At 44.8% G+C, this 23,354-nt stretch overlaps 1 protein-coding gene across 1 annotated transcript in view; it reads left to right on the plus strand.

The window, feature by feature from the left end:
- SLC6A8 (solute carrier family 6 member 8) overlaps nucleotides 1-23,354 on the plus strand; it is a 126,198-nt gene that overhangs the window by 84,965 nt on the left and 17,879 nt on the right. The window contains exons 5-10 of the mRNA XM_030194074.1: nucleotides 4,293-4,427; nucleotides 5,117-5,220; nucleotides 15,659-15,783; nucleotides 16,450-16,562; nucleotides 20,025-20,162; nucleotides 20,579-20,681. Coding sequence (XP_030049934.1) covers nucleotides 4,293-4,427; nucleotides 5,117-5,220; nucleotides 15,659-15,783; nucleotides 16,450-16,562; nucleotides 20,025-20,162; nucleotides 20,579-20,681 — 718 coding nt within the window. The remainder of the gene's footprint in view (nucleotides 1-4,292; nucleotides 4,428-5,116; nucleotides 5,221-15,658; nucleotides 15,784-16,449; nucleotides 16,563-20,024; nucleotides 20,163-20,578; nucleotides 20,682-23,354) is intronic.

Below are 23,354 nucleotides of genomic sequence, written 5' to 3' on the forward strand. Positions count from 1 at the left end.
AAACGCTGTGGAGTATAGTACCACCTTGTCAATACCTTAAAAGCATTTTCCTTTAACAATACACAGTTTGAAGCTTTTTTAACTTCTGTTACTATAGCTTTCCACTCATTTATCGTAAATTCCTGCTGGAGGTCATGTTCCCATTGTATCATGTAATTACATTTCTCAAAAGATCGACCTCTAATAAATTTGTACAACAGGGAGATAACTCGGCCCATTTTCCCCAAGGACCCCCACAAATTTTCTAATTCTTCATAATCTTCCAGATCCCTCCTCAACCACCCTTGTTGGCTCATGTAATGTTTGACTTGTAAATAGAAGAAACTATCCCCCGCCCCACCCCCACATTGTTCCTGGATCTCATCTAGCGGCCTTAACTCCCCAGCATCTAGAAGATCCCTAAAGCATAACAACCCCTCCTCCGCCCACCAACCTGCAACCCGATGTCCCTTACCTGCTGGGAAAGCTGGTTCCCCCCCTATAAATGCTAATGTGGAGGTGTGTCTATTCTGCCAAAACCGTGTTCTAAAGGAGGCCCATAGAGACAATAAGTGTTTGACAAATGGGTTCGTTGTCATCGTTCCATATAGCCTCAACTCCATTGAGGCCCAGAGAACTGATTTCAGATTGTGTCCCCTTACCATCCATTGGTCTAATATGGCCACCACCGATGGAGACTCTTGACTCCATGCCACTACAAACTTCACCTGCGCAGCCCAAAAATACCATTCCAAATTTGGCACACCCCTACCACCTAGGTCCACCGACCTCCACATCAATTTCTTATTTAATCTATGTGCTCTGCCCCCCCCATATAAATTTCAAAATCTCTCTCTGTATCCTTTGTAGTTGCTGCTGACCCTCTTGCTGCCGCATCTTCTTTAAAATGGCTGCTGAGACTTCCAACGGTGGCCTCACAGGGCTTTAGTGAAAGTCTCACGAGGCCGCCACTGGAAGTCTCGGCAGCCATTTTTTTTTAAACGATGCGGCAGCAAGAGGGTCAGTGGCATTGGGCAGGAAAGACTGGGATCTTTTCTGCCCCAAAGAATCCACTAGACCACCAGGGTGGCTTCCGGTATGTGGCGGGGGGGGGGGGGGAGAGGCAAAGTTTAGATCGCCGTGGATTCCTCCCGTTTCCGTGCAGCACTCTAAACAGGAGACGGCAATAGCAGGGAGCGGGAAGGAGATTCCAAGGCCACCGCGGGGCCCCTGGGAGCATGAGGCCCTGTGTAACCGCCCCTGTCGCCCCTGCCTAAGACCGGCCCTGGTCTTACTTTCATTCCCTATAGAAAGACATTGCCCCCCTGTTCCCTCACATATACACACACATCTTCTGTGCTGCCAACAAGGAAGAAAAAAAAAACGGTGAGACTGAAAAAGAAAAAGCAGGGATAAAGAGATGTGCATACCTCTGTGTGTACTAGACAGAAAATCACAAGCTGCACACACACTGATGCCTATTATACATATTTGACACCCACCCAAACACACATTAGCTATAGACTTGAAAAAAACAGAAGCCTTGCAGACACCAAATTAATTACCTTTCCAGTCACATTCAATACAGACTTAGAGATATTTTTTTAATAAGATATAACTGGAAAATTCCACTGCAGGGACAGAACAGAAACTCCCTCTGTTTCTTCATTACACTTCACACCACTGAGATGCTTCCCTTAAAGGGTGGAGGGGAAGAATCAGCATCCTTAACCCCGAGCAAAGGGGGGTAGGAGGGAAGTGTGCTACAATTTGTATAAAGTTGCATGTTCCCGAAGATAAAATTGGTATGGGGTGGACAAAGAAGGCAATATGAGACTAAGGATATCAGGAGTTTGTTGCATCACTGTGAATTCAGACAAGAAGCATCTCGTGCCCTCTCTGCTGATAAAGGCATGGCCGCCACCATTTCCCCTTTCGCCTGGCATGCACTAATGACCCAGTCTGCTCCCTGCACACTGATGCACACATACCCCTACATAGTAAAGCTTAGATTGATGCTAACTCCACGGATTTTGCAAGATGAATAATTAATAATACTGGTGCCCTGTAATGGCTTGAACACACGCCAAAGTTAACGGAGGCCCTGGCTATTTCCACTGTTTATTACCATATTCCAATCACAGCTGCTTCTGGCTCTGCTTGCAGTGCACAAGTGCCAGGCTCAGAGCACTGCAGCAGGGCATTTGAATCTGTGGCACTTGGGGCTTTCTGTTTTGTTATTAGCAAGCAAACTTATGAATCACTCTGGCTCCAAAATGCTAAATCCATCTGCTCCCCCCCCCCCCCCCCCCCCCACACCAAGAAGCCAGTCTCTGACTGGCTTTTAAGTCTTGCGGTTTGGGATACTCATAGATTAAAGATGTCACATCAGGTTTTCAATGTGCTGCCATTGCAGGGATGTTTCAATCTGTGTGCTGGGGGCTCACAGGATTAGGGGAGGTGGGGTGAAGAGGATGGGGAGACAATCAACTCTGAGAAAAACAGTCCTATCCCTGCAGGGCTCAGGACGCTCCCTGGTAGGATAGGAAGTAAGTTTGCCCCACATTACACCCTGCTCCCTACATGCTGAAGATGTCTCCCCCTCCCTCTTTCAATTCAGCGTCCGACAGATGACCTTGAAAAATGCCTGTCAATGAACTATTTCTGTCATGAAAAGCTGTGACATTCTCCGTCAGAATATTTGGGTGGGGGGGGGGGGGGGGAGAGAGTTTTCAAGGGTTTTTTTTTTTCAATAAATCCAGCATCTTTCTCTCTCTCTCTCTCTCTCTCTCTCTCTCTCTTCCCACTCCTCAACATTGTTTCCTAGGACATTCCAGTCTGCCACTGACATTAGTGGACAATGCAGGACTTTAACAAAAGGAATAAGGTGGGAGGAAGGAATAGACTGGTCCTCCTCTTACTGTCCCCCCCCCCCCATACTTACATGCCGGTAAGGATCCCCTTCAACTTAACAAATTTCTGGAGGGCAGATAGTTGTCAGTCTCCTCATCATTAATATTCCCCTAGCCAGCTACTCTATTTTGGCCTCCTCTTCAACAAGCTTATTAATTTAATATATTTGCTCTGTCCAGACCAGCCTGCCAGGATGATGCAGAATGAAATTCTTCCTTCATTCCATGCAACTCTGCAGTTGAGGATTTTATCTTTAAGGTTTAACTGTTTTTATTCAGGATCAAAATAACCATACATCAAACAACTGAACAACAAGTCTAAGTAATGGCAACAATCTGTGACATAATAATAAGCTGACAAAAATAAATTATTGAGTAAAATGTCTTACAAAATAGAACCAAAAAAAGACATGATCCTGAGTTTATGACTCCCCCCCCCCCCCTTTTTACCACCCTACCCATAACCCATTTCCTTTAAACTACAACTGAGATGACCCATTGTCTGGACTCTTATGACCCCAGGCCATCTTTGAAATGATTATGTCCATTATCCCTAATCCCCCCTCCCCAACCCAAGCAGAGAACCCCAGAACAGCCCCTTATGGAACAATAACCAACTTATGATACATTCTGGAACCTATTCAATACTTCACTTCTTGCTTTGTGTGATATATTTTGCAGATAACAATTCCAGACAGACATAAAAGCCTTTCCTCTTGAGGATTTTAACTTTAAAAGTATTGCCCCAGCTTCAGCTCTCATCATATGGCTGTACCTCTAGGAAGCTGCAAACCTCGGACATGACCAGGTTCTGCCACTCCATGGCTCTGACTGAGAAGCAGCAGAGGTTGCTGTCCTGGTTAGCCACTCTGCCTATAAGAAGCCGTCTGGTCCAGTGGTTCCCAAACCTGGTCCAGGAGGCACCCCAGCCTATAAGGAGCTGTCTGGTCCAGTGGTTCCCAAACCTGGTCCAGGAGGCACCCCAGACTGTCAGGTTTTCAGGATACCCACAATGAATATTCATGAGAAAGATTTGCATGCACTGCCTCCACTGAATGCAAATCTATCTCATGAATATTCCTGGTGGATATCCTGAAAACCTGACTGGCTGGGGTGCCTCCAGGACCAGGTTGGGAACCACTGGTCTGGTCCCATTCCAAGGTATGAACGCTCCGCTGGTTGCAAGGTCTTACATTACCTTTGGGAAATGTAGTGTCCCACTTTTCAACTGCCAGTATAGCGCTCATCAAAGACCCTTACCATGGTCAATGTGGCTTCCAGGAGCAAGCTGGAGAGTCGTAGTGCTGACCCCAATCCCTACCCCCTCCCAGTAAGGCCAGGGAAGAAGCATATAATGTAATGATCTGGTGAATAATCAATGACTCTTGTGCTCTCTTCTAGATTGTCTACTTTACGGCTACCTTCCCCTACGTGGTGCTGTTTATCCTCCTCATCCGGGGTGCCACTCTGCCTGGAGCTCTGGATGGCATAATTTACTATATCAAGCCTGATTGGTCAAAGCTGGCAGCTGCCCAGGTAACGCCCATTCACACAATAGACTGGCTTCCCCTACTCATCCCATTTGTAGGATTGGCATGATCTAGGGACATCAGGACGATCAATGAGAAGCAACTTTGCTCCCACAGAGGCAATACCAAGGGAAATGATGCCAGAGTGCTGCTTCCTTGGGCACTACAGTCGCACCTGAAGAATCCCCTAAACCGGAATGGTTATTGAAGTATCCATACTAGATATTCATGCCAGATATTTGCCTAAATTTCATTTAAGGGCCAAGTTAATTTTCAGTCTGGCTATCCTGAGGACCAGACCTATACCAGGGATCCTTGTGACTGGTGAAAAGCACAGATATTTGGCATTTGTAGACCATCCCCTGTCTCCACTGCCCTCGTTCTCAAGATACTGGGAGGTAGGAAACTAAAAGTGTCTTCCCCTCAAGTGGGTACCTCAAGGTGATTTCATTGGGGAGTGGGAGGGAAGGAGAGGATAAAAAAGGTAAAACTAGAAAGGGGAAGTGAGATCATTAGGAAAGAGCATGTGAGGAGGGATGAATAGAAATGTCAGTAGAAGGCAGCGAGAGTGAGAGCAGATGAAAGAGGATAGGAGGTGACAAGACTGGATGAGGAGAGGAGGTCAGCTTTAGTTGACCTGTGCGGAGCACAATCTGTCTGATACATGCCTGTTTCTCTTTGCCTCTCCCTGCCTAGGTCTGGATAGATGCTGGGACACAGGTATTCTTCTCCTATGCAATAGGACTGGGCGCTCTCACCGCACTGGGCAGTTATAACCGTTTCAACAACGATTGCTACAAGTAAGGCACCCTGCCAGCCACCACTGGCTCGAGCGGGCAGTGGCACCATAGGGTCCCAGGTTGCAAACAGTCTTAACTTTGCATCGCAGTCTTTTTTTCAAGATGAGACCACGACTGGTAGTAACAGTTGAACTGGAGCCAGAGTGGCTCTGTACTCTTATTGTTTGAATAAACAGACTACATATCACAGTGGAAATAGATACAAAGAGGCCGAAATTCAAAAGCACTTACGTAGTCGGCAGCAGCGGTGACACCAGCGCATAAATATTTTTTTAAAACTTCCTGGCAGATGAATGCATAACTCTGGACTTATAAATCATTGTGCATCAAAGAAGAGACAGGATTTGAGATATTCCAGGGCTGGTGCCACATAACATGTCTGTCTATGCAGCAGTATTTCGCCCTGAAAGGGCAATGCATTCCTGGGAGAATTCTGCACACAATATTTAAAACTTCTGCATTGTTTATTTGTAATTTTTTTGCACAGAATTTCCCCATCATAAGGCCTGAAATTCTCTCTTGCCTTTTCCCTCCTCAGGTTCCAGAATTCCATGGCACACCCTCAAGTTTGATCTCCCCTCAATACCAGCGACACGCTCTTGTTTGTTCTGCCCTCACTCTCTATGGCACAATCTCGGCTTTCCGTGTTGCCTCTTCCATCCCCATGGTACACTCTTAGCTATCGCTGCCTCCCCCAGTCTCCAGAGCATACTCTCACTTTGCTCTGCCCCCTCCCACACTCTTTTCATGGCAACGATGCACATCAACCTTGTGCTCTACCCCCTCTCCTATGCTCCCTATGGTACATTCAACTTACTGTGCCCCCCTCCCACTCTCCCCATGGCACACTCATGTTACTGTCCCCCTCCCCCCCATCCATCAGCCTTTCTGGCACTCCAGATGTCACATTCAGCAACCATCAGCTGCTCTCTCCCCCTCCACTGCGGGGATCATGTAGCAGGAGGAGGAGGAAGTGAACCGATGTGCATGTGATTCACACTGGCCTCCCTACAGCCCCACAGTTGACATGAGCAGTCTAGTCTAAGCTGCCAGAGGAAGTGACCTGATGTGCTGCGGTTCACTTCCTCCTCCTGCCACGCGTTCTCTGTGTGGGAGGGGGAGAGAGACCCAATGCCGGTGCTTTGCAGAATTCTACATGTTCAGCGGGTGTGGGGAGTTCTGTGCAAATAGTGTGCTGTGCAGTAGCACAGAATTCCCCCAGGAGTAGCAATTGTCTACCAGGGTGCCCACAGTCAGGGCCGCCGAGAGGGCGGGCAGGGGGGGCAAAATTCCCCAGGCGCCGGGGTCTCTCTCTCTCTCCTGCTCCTGACAGGACCCGGGTGATCGCGTTCCGACAGGAGCAGGAGAGAGAAAACTCCGGGGCTTGGCCCCCCCCATGCATTGCCTAACCAGCAGCTGCTGGGCCCTCAGGGTGTGCAAGCTCAGTTTTGAGACCGAGCACATGCGACCTGAGGATGGAAAGCAGTCACAGGGGCAGGCAATGCTGAGCAGAGGAAGGAGCCACGCTGCCTGCAGCTGGCGGGGCCAGCCAAGGTACTTTGGGTGGGCGGGGGGAGGGGGCGGCGGTGGAAATGACAATTGAGGGGGAGGGGCAGCGGCCCTTCCCCGGGCTCACTCGACGGCCCTGCCCACAGTTTCGAGCCACTTGAGCATATACATGTACAGGATACTGTCACTTTCACGTCAGCAACACACCCAAACGCTATTCTGTAAGGGTGCAAGGAAGTAAATGAAAAAAAAGAAGAAGATCTCCCGAACGCACACGAAAAAGAAAACCAGACAAAAGAAAGAACGGGGGAAGACCAGTTGAGTTCCAACACAAGGGTAATCGTTTATTGAAATATATATTTATATGTGTGTGTATATATTTTTTGTAGAATTGTTTGACTCTTGAGGCAGGTGCTCCTCTGCACCGAAATGCAGGACTGAGTCGTTTGCTGTCTACATTTCAATCAACAATTGCCCTTGTGTTGGAACTCAGTTGGTCTTCCCCCTTTCTTTCTTTTGTTTGGTTTTCTCTTTAGGGTGTGTGCATGTAAACGCAAAGGTGCATTCACATGGGGGGAGCACAAGAGGGGCTGTAAGTTACTCAAGCACTTGCTGCATTTGGGCCTTCACAGTTATACTGGCTCTATAGCTAGTGTGACTGTTGGTGTGTAACTGTAAGGTGCGCCAATACCAGGGTACACTAGTATTATATAACACAATCTCCGCCCAGATCCAGTACAGATGAGGCTCCTTTCATGTGGCCTCAGAGTGCCTTAATTTGTCCCTAAATTCACAAATTATACCAGTGGTTCCCAAACCTGGTCTTGTAGGTCTGTCAGAGTTTCAGCATATCCACAATGAATATTCATGAGAGAGATTTGTATGTGCTGCCTCCACTGCATGCAAATTTCTCTCATGAATATTCCTCGTGAATATCCTGAAAACCTGATTGACTGGGGTAGCTCCAGGACCGGGTTTGGGAACCACTGAGTTGTACATTTAAGTGGCCCACATAAATAGTAGGTATAACTTGAAATGCCTATTCAGAAGCACTGCTAAACATACCTATAATATGAGTGTTTCAAACTACATGTTCACCACACAGAGTGACCGTGAATATCTCTATGTCTATGACAAGCAGATCAGAGGGAAGCGACAACACAATAAATTGTGAAGCAAAAAAGAAAAGCATATAGGGAAAGGAAACAACTTTATTCAGTGACCTGACATGGCTCATGTTTCAGCAAATGCCTGTGTCACGGGTCTATAAACATAAAAATACATAATAAGCATCACAAATAAAATCACTTGGACTGAAAAATAAAAATATTGAAATTAAAACATGTAGCAGGATGATGTATACATACAAAAAATGTATAAATACCAGATAACAATCACAGCAAAATAACCCCCCTGTTTACTAAGCTGTGCTGCAATGCCGACACAGCCCATTCAAAGTGAATGGGCTGTGTCAGCGTTAGTGCGCAGCTTAATAAACAAGGGAGTAAGTCTTCCTTTGAAGGTCTTCACTTCATAACAAATGAGGATACTGAAAAAAATGCAATACCATAACAATGATAATGAGTCTAAAACAAACGATCATTTGAAAATATCATATATGTTACTATCCAGCTTATAATCGAAACTTTTCGCCAGCGATCTTCCGTCACAAATCGGGAGATCGCCAGCGATTTCACAAAAGCGGCTAAAAGCGTATAATCGAAAGCTGGGTTTTTAACAGCATCTCCGCTTTCCCGTCGCCTCACTGGCGAAAGTTCAAGGGGGCGTGTCGCTGGCGAAGCGAAGGCGGGGCATGGGCGTGGCTACCAGATGGCCGGCTTTCGGCGATAATGGAAAAAAAAGCAGCGTTAAGCGGTATTTGGACGGTTTACTTGGTCCTTTTATTTTCACGACTAAGTCTCAAAAAGGTGCCCCAACTGACCAGATGACCACCGGACGGAATGGGGGATGACCTCCCCTTACTCCCCCAGTGGTCACCAACCCCCTCCCATACTACAAAAGTTAAAATGAAAACCTTTTTTGCCAGCCTGTATGCCAGCCTCAAATCCCGTACCCACCTCCATGACAGCAGAATGTGTTGTATCCTCCGACAGCCTTTCCCTGGTTGCGATGTGGCTCTCGGGTGAGTGTGACACCTTTTCTGTTAGGTGCCCTGCAGAGTCACATCAGCAATGCATTGTGGTGGGTGTAGGGTACTGGGCTATACTCCCATGGTGCTTTTCCCCCCTGCTAACTGGGTTCAGAGTGTGCCCTGTTTTGTTTCCGGTAGTCCATGAGGTAGTGGCCATTTTTGTAAGCCAGTTTTAGATCCATTTCATGTGTTACCCACGTTAGAAAACGTTATTACCTTGAATGTTGCTGAAAGAGGGCATTGTACTGCATTCTGCCAGCTCGGACCTACTGCTAATCTCAGTATCAGGGAGACTCTTTGCCAGTGGGGCACAACCTCTGATCTGCAGTTAACTGTGAGTAAAGGTGCTTATTCAAATAAAGCACTTTTTCAAAGACATTAGTCTTCAGGTGTCAACTGCTGTGCCAAGGTTATACAGCAGCAACAAGTCCTAGAGGCCTGAGTGTGTGCAGGTCCCTGGAGCACTTTTAGTGGGTGCACATTTGTGGGTAGGGGGTTTGGGGGGGCTCAGCACCCACAGTAAGGGAGCTATGCATGTGGGAGCTGTTTCTGAAGTCCACCACACTGACCCCTAGGGTGCCCAGTTGGTGTCCTGGCATGTAAGTGCACTACAAATACTGGCTTCTCCCACGACCAAATGCCTTGGATGTCGCCGGGTTGGAGATGGCCGACATTTTTTTCCATTATCGCTGAAAAACAAAACCGGCCATCTCAAACCCAGCAACATCCAAGGCATTTGGCCGGTCTAAACCATATTATCGAAAAAAAAATGGCCGGCCATCTTTTTGATAATACGGTTCCAGCCAGCTGTTGCGCCACCGCCAAAATAGATCGCCGGCGACCGATTTGGCCGGCGACGTTCGATTATGCCCCTCCACGTTACCACATATAATTTCAACATGAAGTGAAGACCTTCAAAGGAAGACTTATTTTGCTGTGACTGTTATCTGGTATTTATACATTTTGTATGTATACAGTATGCTACATGTCGGGTCATTGAGTAAAGTTGCTTACTTTGCAATTGGTTCTGCCTTCATCTGTGGCCCTATACACTTTCTTTTCGCATATATATATATATATATATATATACACACACACAATGATAGATTTCATACATATATTATTTAGCTAGAGGAGATAGTGTGTCTGTCACCAAAGGCTGGGATGTGCACTCATACCCTGCTGTCATTTTCCCTGGCAGTGGAAAGGGGTAAGGAGCTGTGTGAACATGTATTTCCGCACCCTGAACCCATCATCTCCCTACCGGCATGCACCTGGCCCTATAAAGGGGGACAGAGAGCAGCTGGGCTCCGCCACAGTTCTCCCCAGCTCTCTGCTCTTCTCTTGGCTCTTCATATTGAGGTGGAGCTGGAAGCCCCAGTAAAAGGCAGCATGCACCGTCCCTTCCTGGGGTCTAATTGCAGGGAAGGCTGGAAGCAAGTCTCAGTGGCCTAATCCCTACACTTCTCTTAATAGCCTCTGCCCTCACCCACAAAGGCAAAGTGGTCCAGGCCTGAACCCACATTGCCAGCGCAGTCCCTGACACGTAGTAGTACCCTGTGGCTAGCACAGATAGCATTTTCCATGTGTTTATGTCACTCACAGTTCTTGTGGAAGGAAGAAGCTGATGCAGATATGAAGGGAAAAGAAGCTGAAGGCGGGGGGCGGGGGGGGGGAAGCATCCCACACAGTGGGTAGGAGGAACACAGGAATGGCTCAAGAGAAGGAAAGCTGCTGCCGCCGGTGGCCAGGTAGTATGAGAAAGATGATTAGCGCATACTAAATGATAAGACACCCATAGGAATATAATGAGCATCTTATTATATTTCAACAATTTTTATTGATAAACCAGCATGTTGAACAAATCCATCTACATCAATACAGCGTACATTGTCTCTCAGGAACATGCTATATAAGAGCAAGAAACCATTGGCACAGAAATAATTTTCTCCCCTCCCCTCCCTCCCCCCCTTCCCATCCCTAGGAGAAATAAACACCGCCTTAAACGACAAATAAGAATTATAGTATAAGCTAGACAAACTGGCCCCTGACCCAAAAAGGCAATAACAGTAAAAGCTTATGGACCTTGATCCAACCCAACTGAGCATTCCTCCCTCCTCCCCTCTCCCCGCTTACCTCTACAGGACTCCCCCCACCCGAGCCCCAAAAGGTCTGGACTCTTATGACCCCCCCAGAACGGTGGACGGAAAGCAATTTACCCCACTCTAATCCCACCCCCCTCCTCCCCCCTACAGTCTCGCTGACAGCTCAACAGGTTCAAAATAAGTCTTCTTTCTGTTGATGACAAAGAGGCCAAGTAGGGATTCCAAATTTTCAAAAAACAAGATTTACGTTTAAAGGAGCCTTTTACTTCCCTTGCTTCCCAAGGTACTAACAGGTGTACCATATTACGCCAATGCCAAAACTCAGGCGGGGAGTCAGAGGTCCAGGTCTGTAAAATACACTTCCTCGCCAGTAAACACAGCTTACGAAACATCAGTCTATTCTCTGCTGCAGGGCCTCGAAAGTCCCCCGGGCAATCCAGCACCAACTGGAGTGGGGAGCCGGCGATCCTACAAGAAAGAATTGACGCCAAGTAGTCAGTAATCCGGTGCCAAAAATTGGCATCTTATTATTTAGCGCACGCTAATCATTAGTGCACGCTAAATCCATTAGTGCACCTTACTAAAAGGACCTCTATATGAGACAAGGAAGGCTAAGAGGGAAGAATGGTGGGGACAGGGTGGGACGTAGGAGTCCAGGAACAGAGATGAAAACTGGTGGGGACAGAGAGGAAGGTTGAGGACACGAGATACAAAGAACAAGCAGGGACGAAGTACATGGCTGACAGAGTGTGGTAGAGACAGGCTAAGAGGTTAAGAGAGTGTAGTAAGGATAGGCTAGGAGGTCGAGCAATAAAGAGCAGCTGGTGCAAAGAAGGAGGAGAGACTGAGAAAGAGTGCCAAGTTCCAGTTTGTATTGGGGCTGAGAATTAGAGAGTAGGGGGTGCAAAAGCTCAGGACAGAGATTATGAGGTCAGTCTGCGGAGAGGTAACTTAACAGGGACAGGGGACGTCAACAAGTCCTCTGACGAGTTTCACCAGGTGTCAGCTATTTTATACACATCGGCACTCTAGCTGCACCACAAATACATATCTCAAAGTGCAAAAGCCAACTTCATCAAGCCTATCTTTATAGCTACATTATGTTATCAGTGTCAAACATGGACTTTAATATCAGCTATGGATGGAAATTAACAACAGTAACGAGATACATGAGAATCAGAAAGGAAGAGATTTTAGCATGAAGTAGGTTTACAATGTGGCCTACAAGAAATGACGTGGTATGGCCATCTTATGAGAATGTCCTGGAATGAGCTGCCTCAGAGAGCTTACATGTAGTGACAAAACCAGAGCAGGGCTATATAGGTTAGAGCTCCCCAAAACTGTTCTGGTGTTCAGGATATATGATCTACCATGAATATGCAGGAGATAAATTTGCATAAACAGGCGCTATCTTATGCAGTTTATTTGTGGATATCCTGAAAAACTGGGGTCCCCGGGACAGGTTTGGAAACCTATTGATGAAGATGGGCAGATGACATCAAAGATGCATTAAAGTTACAGTAAGAAAACATTGTCTGGCAATTTTCAAACGGACCATATAGATGCAACTGTGCGGGAGGTTTTAGCAGGCATGTGTTACCCACATTTTCATGTAGTACCTACCTGTCCTGTTTCTGTTTGGAAAATTAACAAGAGTCAATACCGTGTTTGTGGAACAGGTAGGATGCAAAATAACATGCCTGTAATTGGCAAAATTGAATGTACGTACGTTGTTTCATCCACAAAACTAAAGATATCCACAGAAGCAGCCCTTTCTCCCACGACAAAGAGTGCATTTTAAATTAAATATACGTATTTATAAATGATCTAGAGATGGGAGTAACTAGTGAGGTCATTAAATTTGCAGACGACTCAAAGTTGTTAAATTGCAAGTGGATTGTGAAAAATTACAAGAGGACCTTACAAGACTGGAAGACTGGGCATCTAAATGGCAGATGACGTTTAATGTGAGCAAGTGCAAAGTGATGCATGTGGGAAAGAGGAACCTGAACTATAGCTACGTAATGCAAGGTTCCACATTAGGAGTCACCGACCAGGAAAGGGATCTAGGTGTCATTGTTGATGATACATTGAAACCCTCTGCTCAGATGCGGCAGCGGCTAAGAAAGCAAATAGAATGTTAGGTATTATTAGGAAAGGAATGGAAAACAAAAATGAGGATGTTATAATGCCTTTGTATCGCTCCATGATGCGATCGCACCTCGAATATTGTGTTCAATTCTGGTCACCGCATCTCAAAAAAGATATAGTGGAATTAGAAAAGGTGCAGAGAAGGGCGACGAAAATGATAAAGGGGATGGGGCGACTTCCCTATGAGGAAAGGCTAAAGCGGCTAGGGCTCTTCAACTTGGAGAAAAGGTGGCTGAGGGGAGATATGATAGAGGTCTATAAAATAATAAATGGAACGGGTAGATGTGAATCACTTGTTTACTCATTCCAAAAATACTAGGACTAGGGGGCATGCAATGAAGCTACAAAGTAATAAATTTAAAACGAATCATAGAAAATATTTCTTCACTCAACGTGTAATTAAACTGCGGAATTTGTTGCCAGAGAATGTAGTAAAAGCAGTTAGCTTAGTGGGGTTTAAAAAAGATTTGGATGGCTTCCTAAAGGAAAAGTCCATAGACCATTATTAAAATGGGGAAAATCCACTGCTTATTTCTAGGATAAGCAGCATAAAATGTATTGTACTGTTTTGGGATCTTGCCAGGTACTTGTGACTTATGTAGGTTACCTTGGTCAGGTAAGTGGTGCTGAAATTTGCCCAGTGTAGAAGGAACATCAAGGCTTTATGACCATTCCTTCCACCTCCCTTTGAAATCTAATGAGTAGCAGAAGGTTATTTTCAGTCTTCCTGTTTAGCCTGCAGGCCCCCAGGTGCTGTTACCCATGTATCTGCAAAATGATTTTAAAAGGGAGGCTCTCTGAGGAGCCCCAGTTCTTTCATGTACTTCCACTGGTCCACCTCAGCCCTTTCCCCATGGGAAGAAGCATGCACTTTGTTGACAGTGTACATAGTTTTCCTGAGAGGGCTCACAGCAACTTCCAAAGGTAAGCACCCATTAACCCACAGAAAGTCCTTTGAAAATTGCACATTCTATGTACACCATATTGAGGAATAAGACACAGATTTTTTTTTTTTTTAGAAAGAATTGTATATTCTATCTCAACTCTCATTTTAGATTTGCAGCCTTGACTGATGGGGGAGGGAGAAAAGAGGAAGTGGCATCTGCTTTCCCTGGTGCATGAGAGGCAGCAGTGTCCCACCTGGGCAGGGGAGAAGAGGGTGGTATCCTGCCTGGGCTTGGCAGTACTGATTGTCCAACCCAGGCAGAAGAGTAATCCACAGCCCTGCCCAGACTAAGGTGGATTTGAATACTGCTATCCACACTCTTTTGTCAGCCAGATATTAGAGATATCTTATATTTGTGTCAGTAAAAAAAAATACATCTGTCTATATATTTATCCCTATCTTTATCTATATATCTCTATCTTTCTGTCTTTATCTATTTTTTTTTGTATTGGCTCAAATATAAGGTGGCTGTAATATATCATGAAAATAGCATGAGCAGAGCAAGAGGAAGGGGGGAGGGGATGAGAAAAGGTGGGAACAATGGCAAGTGATGTGACTAGCTCAAGGTCACACAGTTTGCGTAGCAGAGCTCGGATTTGAACTCAGAACCTCAAATGGCACAGTGCTCCGTTACCCTGCCAAAGAGACAGTGGGTGGATACAACAAAGAAAAACTGTAGCAGAGAAATACGACTTCACTGCATGAGTGGCTCACTTCTCATCCCTTCCCTCACGCCTCACCCCTCTACATTTTAGTGCCAGGAGTTGAGGACAAGGATTTAGAGTCAGGGAAACAGAGCATTCCTATTCCCTCTCCCCTTTTTTTTACGAGCTTGAGAGATTGTGAAATCAGCATGAGTGAGGCGCTGGGGTAAAATGTTTATTGATAGGCCTGCCAAATTCCAAGCTGTGTTGGATAAACAGAGATTTAATATGTGAGTCTGGCATCAGCTGCCTCCAGTGGAGCACTGGCTTCCTTATCCTAATTGGGAGCCATAAGGTCAAAGGTTCATAAGAGATCAAACCACCTGCAGAGATCACAGGTGACATACCTATCATGAAAGGAGCAACCAAGATTTTCCAGACTGTCCCCCTTTGATACAAAAGCCACTGTCCTGGATATATTTGTCACTAGCATTCCAGGCTTTCTCTCTGCTAACCAGCTGCTCTAGTATGTACTTTTGCCTTTTGGTAAATGCCAGCAGATAAAGAACTCTTATCTCACCCAGTTTCCCCAGTTGTTTCCCTGCCTACCTTATCACCTTCCTTGCTCAGTCACCACCACCCTCTGTCTCAGTCGCATGCGTCTTTGAATTCATTCACTGGTTTGGTTGCTCCCACCTCACATGCTGGCCATTCCAGGCACCCACCTCTTTGCCAGTCCAGATGGATTTTCTCATATTTCTCCTGAACCCCCCCCCCCCCCTTTCTTTCATGTTAAAAGTGCAGTTTCCTCCATTTCTGCCGAGCTTTGGGAACATGGTTTTTATGAGTAATTCCTTAAACCCATACAGTAATAAATTATTGTATTGTATTGTATTGTATTCTTTGCTGATTTGTGCTTTGTCTCCTCTAGGGATGCTTTTATCCTGGCACTGATCAACAGTGGAACCAGCTTCTTTGCAGGGTTTGTGGTCTTTTCTATCTTGGGATTCATGGCCACGGAGCAAGGAGTGGACATCTCCAAGGTGGCAGAATCTGGTAGGTGATTGGGCTGCAAAAACACAGTTACCTGTGTACATTAGTCTTGTCCCAACATGAGCCAGTTTCTCCCCTACTGACCTCAGTTGCTGTACAGTTCAGGATCCACTGATGTCCTCAGCATCCAGGACAGTTGTCTGATTTATTTTTAAATTCTTTTATGGAAGAGTGCCTTAATTAGATCTGCTAGTTGACCACCTCCAGGTTTTTATCAACCAGGGCTGCAGAACTATGCACTGGACCATCATAACAATAAGCCAAAGATGGTGATACACCAGAGGTTCTCAATCTAATCCTTGGGACACACCTAGCCAGTCAGGGTTTCAGGATATCCACAATGAATATGCATAAGTTTGCATGCACTTCCTCCATTGTGTTCAAATTACTCATGCATAATCATTGTGGGTGTCCTAAAAACTTGACTAGCTAGGTGTGTCCTGAGGACTGGGCTGAGTACCCCTGCCACAGACATTAGCTTTAAAGACCCCACCCAAGGATCTCTTCTTCAGATGTTAATGCTAAAGGAATTACCTTGGATGAATGACTTCTCATGGACAACATCTTTGCTGCAGAAAAGTTCAATGGGTGGGGATTGGTTGAACAAGGATATGGGTCTCTCTTGCTGTTATTGACAGGTCTTGGTACTGATAGTTTCTCTCGTTGTAGGTCCTGGTTTAGCGTTCATTGCATATCCACGTGCTGTCACCCTGATGCCTGTGGCTCCCCTCTGGGCAGCTCTCTTCTTCTTCATGCTGCTAACACTTGGACTTGATAGCCAGGTGGGTCTCACATAATGACTACTACCTGACCCCCAGATCAATTTTTGTAGGACAACTTAGCACTGGTTCCAACTGCAGAGTTGCTCACTTCCAGTAAGAAGACTTTTAGGCCAGTTCTGGTTTTGAACTTAAATCCCAAAGCATTGTGGTAGTTGTAGTTTATGTTTATTATGAGAATTTATATACTGCCTAATTTGAAAGCAAGTCTAGACGGTTTACACTAAAATTAAATAAGCAAATAACCAGAAAAAGAAAAAGGAAAGCCATCATAATACACGTAAAATCATACATACCAAGAATCATACAGTCAACCCAAAAATTATATAATACATCGTGTCAATAATCTCTCTCCATCTCCTGTCCAAGACTCTGATTGGGCTCATGCGTTTTTAAAGCTTTCTTTAAAAACATCAGATTATGTTCCTTCCAGAGTGAAAGAGGGAGACCATTGCACAAGGTTGGGCTAAAAACAAAAAAGCTGTCTTCCTAGTGGACTCCCATCTTGCCCTCGAAGGCCCTGGTAAAACTAACCGATGGTTATTGATTGAGCCTAAGAGGCGTGTAGGAGCATAGGGCATAGATAGGCTGGATGGCCAGTGTGTAGTACTTTGTAAATTAGTAAGACTATCTTGAATTTGATCCTGAAATGTACGAGTAGCCAATATAAACTTTGAAGTAGCGGAGTTTCATGGTCATACCTGCCCATATGACAGACGTATTCTGCAAGGACTACAAGTGTTTCAAATTTGCCTGCGTAATCCCCAGAAAAACAATATTACAGTAGTCAGTCCTGGACATCACCAAAGCCAAGAACAAGAGTGTGCAAAGCATCAGATGATAAATAGCGTCTTACCCTCCAGTTCTGGTGCAAAAAGAAAAAAAAGCCCTCACTACTGATGATACATGTTGTATGAAAGTGAACTGGGACTCAATAGTTACCCCCAATTTTAGCCATTGAAATCAATGCTGCAGGTCCCAAAGTAGATCTGAGTGGAACTGTCAGAAATCCAGGCCTGGTGTAAAATCCCCCCCCCCCCCCCCCCCCCCCCCACCGGCACTGGGTAACTTAAATGTTCTGCATGGCTTCTCACAGCCAGTCAGGTTTTCAGGATATCCACAATTAATATGGATTATGAAATATTTTATTGATATTCAAATAAACATGTTAAAATATGTAATGCCTATCTATGCTATCTCCTAACTGACTGAAATATTTCACACAATACCCTATAAGTCATTCCACGTTTTCACTCCACATCACAAGGAATTTGTCCTATTCTAGACATTACTACTACTACTACTACTTAACATTTCTAGAGCGCTACTAGGGTTACGCAGCGCTGTACAAATTAACAATTAAGGATGGTCCCTGCTCGGAAGAGCTTACAATCTAAAGGACAAAATGTCAAGTTGGGGTAGATAAGTTTTCCTGAGAAGAGGTGTAGTGGTTAACTCTTCTATCACTCAGCAATTCAGATGTTCAACAATTTCAATGCTTTCAATGAGTTTCTCAAAGAATATTTCTTCCCCATTCTTAATTAGTCCCAATCACAAGCAGATTGTCTCTTGAAAAGCAATGTCCAAATTGCTCTTGTGCAATCCTGTGTTCTTCTTCAGTTTCCAACTAAACCCTTCCGAGTTCAAAGCAATTTCTGTGATGTTCCAAATCCTCCACGAATTATAACGAATATTTTAGCAACAATTGGTTCAAATCTAAATCGCCCTTAGTCTCAACACAATATCATGTTTCGCCTTAACAGTGGTGTCTTCAGGAGACTAAACTATGACAAACAAAACCAAATTCCAGTCATAAATCACAACCCTCTCCCATAATACTAAACTAAATCATTCTTACCCATCAATTTCCTTAAAACTGTTTGCTCACCTCACACCAATTTCAGAATTCACCCCATAGGACATCCAACACTAATGGGCTACCCCTCAGGTACCTGGTTGGTGCTGCGGAAATAATGCAGGTTTATACCTTTGCCCACTCCACCTCTTTATTTAACCCTTTTGGTTCAATTATATCCCAAACAAATATAAATCTCTGTTCCTTCCTAGCCAGTGCTGTAGTAACATTGCCTCCCCTTCTTAAATTATTCTGTTGTAGTACTACAAACTAAGCCAATGATTCACTAGGGGTGCTTTCTGACTATTGTAATGTCACGGTGTTGTTATCTCTGTCTGATTTCCCTCTTTCACTAATTTCCCATGATTTCTACCTCTCGTATATGCAAATCATAGGTACTGTTCAAATCCCTGATGCAATGATAAAATATCACAACGCTTGCAAATAATTTGCTGAAGTTGGTAAACCTGTGAGAAATACGGCAGTACAAAAGATTGATCATGTCTCTGAACAAGCCAATTTCTATGAACATTGCATGCTTTTCTTTTTAAAGCATTGAGGATAACCCCTATTAATGAATTTTTATTTCATTTGACAAGCTTGCTTTATAAAAATATTGCTATCAGAACACAACTGTCTAATTCTAAGAAATTGAATCTCATCATTAAGAGTGATAGCCTGTTTATTATGAGCAATTCTTATGGATGAGATCAATTGGCATATACTGAGTCTGCAGATTTATCTCATGCATTTTTGTGATGGACATCCTGAAGACCCCACTAGTTGCAAACAGGTTTGGGAAACCTTGATGTATGTAGGGGTTTGCTGGAACTTGAACCTGTGGGCTCATGGGCCAGTGACAAGAGACTTGCAACTGAGCCACAGAAGCTGCTAAGATACAGTCTCAGTTTGAGAAAATGTGACCATATGTAGCAAAAGGAGCAGCCCATTGGACCGATAACGGGTGTGCCTTATCAATGGCAGTATATAAGGAATCCCAGACACAAAACACTTGCTGGTTCTGTTCGGGACTTTTTAGTGGGCCTGTCCTATGTCTACTGCCATCTGGTTCCTGAGCCTGTCTGGTCTGTCATTGCTTGACCCTGCCCTGGACCTGGCCTTTCCATTCATACTCTTGCCCAGGATAGATCCTGACAATCTCTGGGTTTGTAGAAAGTTTGCAGACTAAGATAAATAGTCCAAAAAGGCTGGTTCTGTCCTGGTTTTCGCTCATTGCATGCTTGGAGGATGGAATTCTAATTTCCCTGAGCAGAACTACAGTTCCATATGAAAAATGAAACAGAAAAGATCTAGAATAGTGTTTATGTAAATGACTCGAAACAGTTGGCAGCTCTAATGTATAGCTTTCCTTAGAGAAGCTGGAACTACAAATCCATGTGTCTGACTCGGGAGTGGGGATTAAAACCATAAGGATCACTCTGCCCTGAAGACCTGGACCAACCATTAACCTTTCACTGAAAATTAAACATTGCCATTCAGATGACATCCAAAAGCTTGATGACAGTGTCTTTGGTGGGGAAATTTTACAGACAGCTTCAAGATTCCCTGCTCTGTTAACCATCTGCTTGTCTCTCTGTCTCTTCTCACAGTTTGTGGGAGTGGAAGGCTTCATCACAGCTATCCTCGACCTGATGCCCAAGAGATACTACTTCCAATTCCAGCGGGAAATTGGGGTGGCCATCATCTGCCTTATCATGTTCCTCATCGACCTATCCATGCTCACTGAGGTACGGGATAGCAAGTGGTATTCCTGACCTGCTAGTTCAATGATGGGAGGGGCAGGGACTGAAGGGATGCATGAACCCCTTTAATCTCATGCCTGATGTCTCAGGCTGCTCAAGTGTCAGCATTTTCCATTTGTGACTAGGAGTTGTCCTTGATTACTAGTAATTCTGACACTTGAGCCCCTAGGCTCCAGTAGCATGGTTAGTGCCCTCTAGTGGCAAGAGGCATGAACTGTAGTTGAAATTATGGTACATAGCCAGTAGGAGGTGCTCCCCTTCTTGTGAGCTGGTTGGAGCTATCTTATCTCTCAGACCAGAAGGTCACTGAGGCCCTCTGTTCTATTTTCTGCATCAGTGTTGGGGCTATCCAGATGTTTTGTGATTTTTTTCTTCTTATTTCTCATTTTCTGCTCATACAGGGTGGAATATACGTCTTCCACCTCTTTGACTATTACTCAGCCAGCGGGATGACTTTGCTGTGGCAGGCCTTCTGGGAGTGCATGGTTATCGCATGGGTGTATGGTGAGTCCTCGCTAGTACATCTACATTTCTCACACTCTAAAGAGATGAGTGTTAGTGACTCCAGAACACCTGGGCTCCTAGGATCTGCATGGGGAATGTCCCAGATTTGGGTGACACCAGCCTGATTATCTCTCATTGCTCCAGCACTATGAATGCATGCTTTTCCTGGACTGGTGGGACGAAGTTATGCATGCTGACAAAGTTTGGACTAAATATAGTCTTCATCATGCCTTTCCTAATGCATTCTAGAATTCCATGGGTTACACTTGCCAGCCTACATCACATTAGCAGAGAAAATAAATATTAGAATAAACAGTTTTGAATGCAAAAAAATCTATTCTGTGGTAGCTGGAGTTTACTTCACATGCATATCAGTTAAAAATTTATTTAAAATATTCCCCTGCAATACTTAGTAGGAGCTGTGTTTATTCAAGACTCTTTCACACATGCAATGAAATTAAACCAGTACTGGATCAGCCTGTCTTGCAGAAATGGAACCAGCTGGTTAGGTCTCTTATTTGGCCCAATGGTTTCCTTGTACCCTCTGGGCTTTTGGATCAGGGAGAACCAGCTAGGATGCTATAAGTCTTTGATCACATCTTAGCTAGTATTCTATAATGGAACCTTGGTGCCAAGATGCTGTAATAGAATTGCTGTTAAGCATACGGCACTGAGGTGCCAGGTCATAGTCTTGCCCCACTGGTGCTTAGTGCTACTTTTCTTTGCACTTACACAGGCAAAGGGTGCTTCCTGATAAATGTCTAGTTATAGAATTGCCCTTTCTGTGCTTATTCGCTACAGCTTAATGCACTATAAACAAACAAAAACAGAACTCTGTGTAAGAATATTTTATTGACATAAAAATAATCACAGAGTGCCAAAAGACAACTCCCAGGTTCTGGTTAGGTTATGTGTCAAGCCTGATAGCAGGATACAACATTTATTTAGATTTTGCTCACACCTTTTTCAGTAGTAGCTCAAGGTGAGTTACATTCAGGTACACTGGGTATTTCTCTGTCCTTGGAGGGCTTACAATCTAAATTTGTACCCGAGGCAATGGAGGGTTAAGTGACTTGCCCAAGTTCACAAGGAGCAGCAGTGGAATTTGAAGCAGCCACCTCTGGATATCAAGACTGTTTCTCTAACCACTAGGCTACTCCTCAACATGTTTTGCTGCTGTTTTCTCCTTAGTTGTGCAGATCTTTCTCCTGCTCATTCTTTTGTGAGAAGTATTTTATTTCCTCTGTCAGATCTGAGAAATGTGCATTTCCTTTCTACTTTGCACTGTCCAGAAGGAAATGTATTTCTGTTTTGCTGGTGTTTTTCATGCAAAATCTGACTTCTCAGGGTTTCCAGTTCTGTCCTTGTGTGGATATTTCTAATTTGTGTTCATTTACTTGGTAAGAGTTTGTCTGTGTTGTATATGTATGATAGAGGTGAGAGATGCTTTAAGCGTGCATGTAGTTTCTGTGTCGGAATCTATAGCAATCCAACTTGTTATATTTTCCTACCTGTACCTCCCAATAGAAGGTAAAATGAAGGAAGTAGGGGTGGAAGGAAGGGTGGAAGAGATTCTGGGCAATAGGAGGAGGGAAGAGAGAAGGGGAGATGTTAGACCTGGGGATAGAAGGGAGGGTGAGATGCTGGACAATTGGAGGGAGGTAGGGAAGGAAATGAAAAAGAGAAATTTCAGCACAGGGGCAGAGAAGAGAGGAAGATATGTTGGATCACAGGGGCAGGGAGGGAAGAGAGAGGGAGAGAGATGGTACAGGAAGATGCCAGAGAGTGGAGGGAAGAAACAGGCAGATGTCAGTCTACAAGGGTTGGGGGGAATAGTGAGGAAGAAGATGTAGGTCTACAAGGGCAGATGGAGGGAGGGGAGAAACTGGGAATGGGAGAAATATGTAGGGACAGCCATGGGGATTGTTAAGGAGATGAGTCAGAGGACGATAGTAAGTACAGAGGGTAAAAATGCATCAATGAGGAGAAGAGAAAAGATAGAAGGGATTAAGAAGCCAACGTAGGAGTGAGACAGGAACTGGGAGAGCTAGGGGGTGAGAGAAGGCGATGGAAAGTTGATAGTTAGTTGAAAAGTAAAAGGAAGGAGAGGACTGCAGGGTGAGGAAGCAGGTGAAGTTTGAGTTGGCAGAGAGGCAGAAAATAAAAGAAAGGGAGGAAAGAGCTAAAAGGGAAAAATCAATATGTCAGAGACAGGTGTAGTGAAGGAGTGGAACAAGACAGGAGACAAGAAATGACAAATGGACAGCAGCCGCTGGAAGAGAGTTAGCAAAAGAAACACAGGAAAGCAGAAAAGAGAAGCTGAGACCAGCATGACAGAAAAAATGTCTACAAACTAAAATAGAAACGAAGTGTTTTATTTTGAATGTATTAGCTAGATTAGGTTAGTTTGGAAAATGTGCATCATGGAACTCTTTGTATTACGTTCAGTATAAGACAATATAACATAAGAGAATAAGAGTAGCCATACTGGGTCAGACCAATGGTCCATCTAGCCCAGTATCCTGTTTCAAACAGTGGCCAAGCCAGGTCACAAGTACATGACAGAAATCCAAATCGTGGCAACACTCCATACTACCAATCCAAGGGCAAGCAGTCACTTCCCCATGTCTGTCTCAATAGCAGACTGTGGGCCTTTCCTCCAGGAATTGTCTA

This window comes from Microcaecilia unicolor, chromosome 2 (assembly GCF_901765095.1).
Source record: "Microcaecilia unicolor chromosome 2, aMicUni1.1, whole genome shotgun sequence".
Lineage (NCBI taxonomy): Eukaryota > Metazoa > Chordata > Amphibia > Gymnophiona > Siphonopidae > Microcaecilia > Microcaecilia unicolor.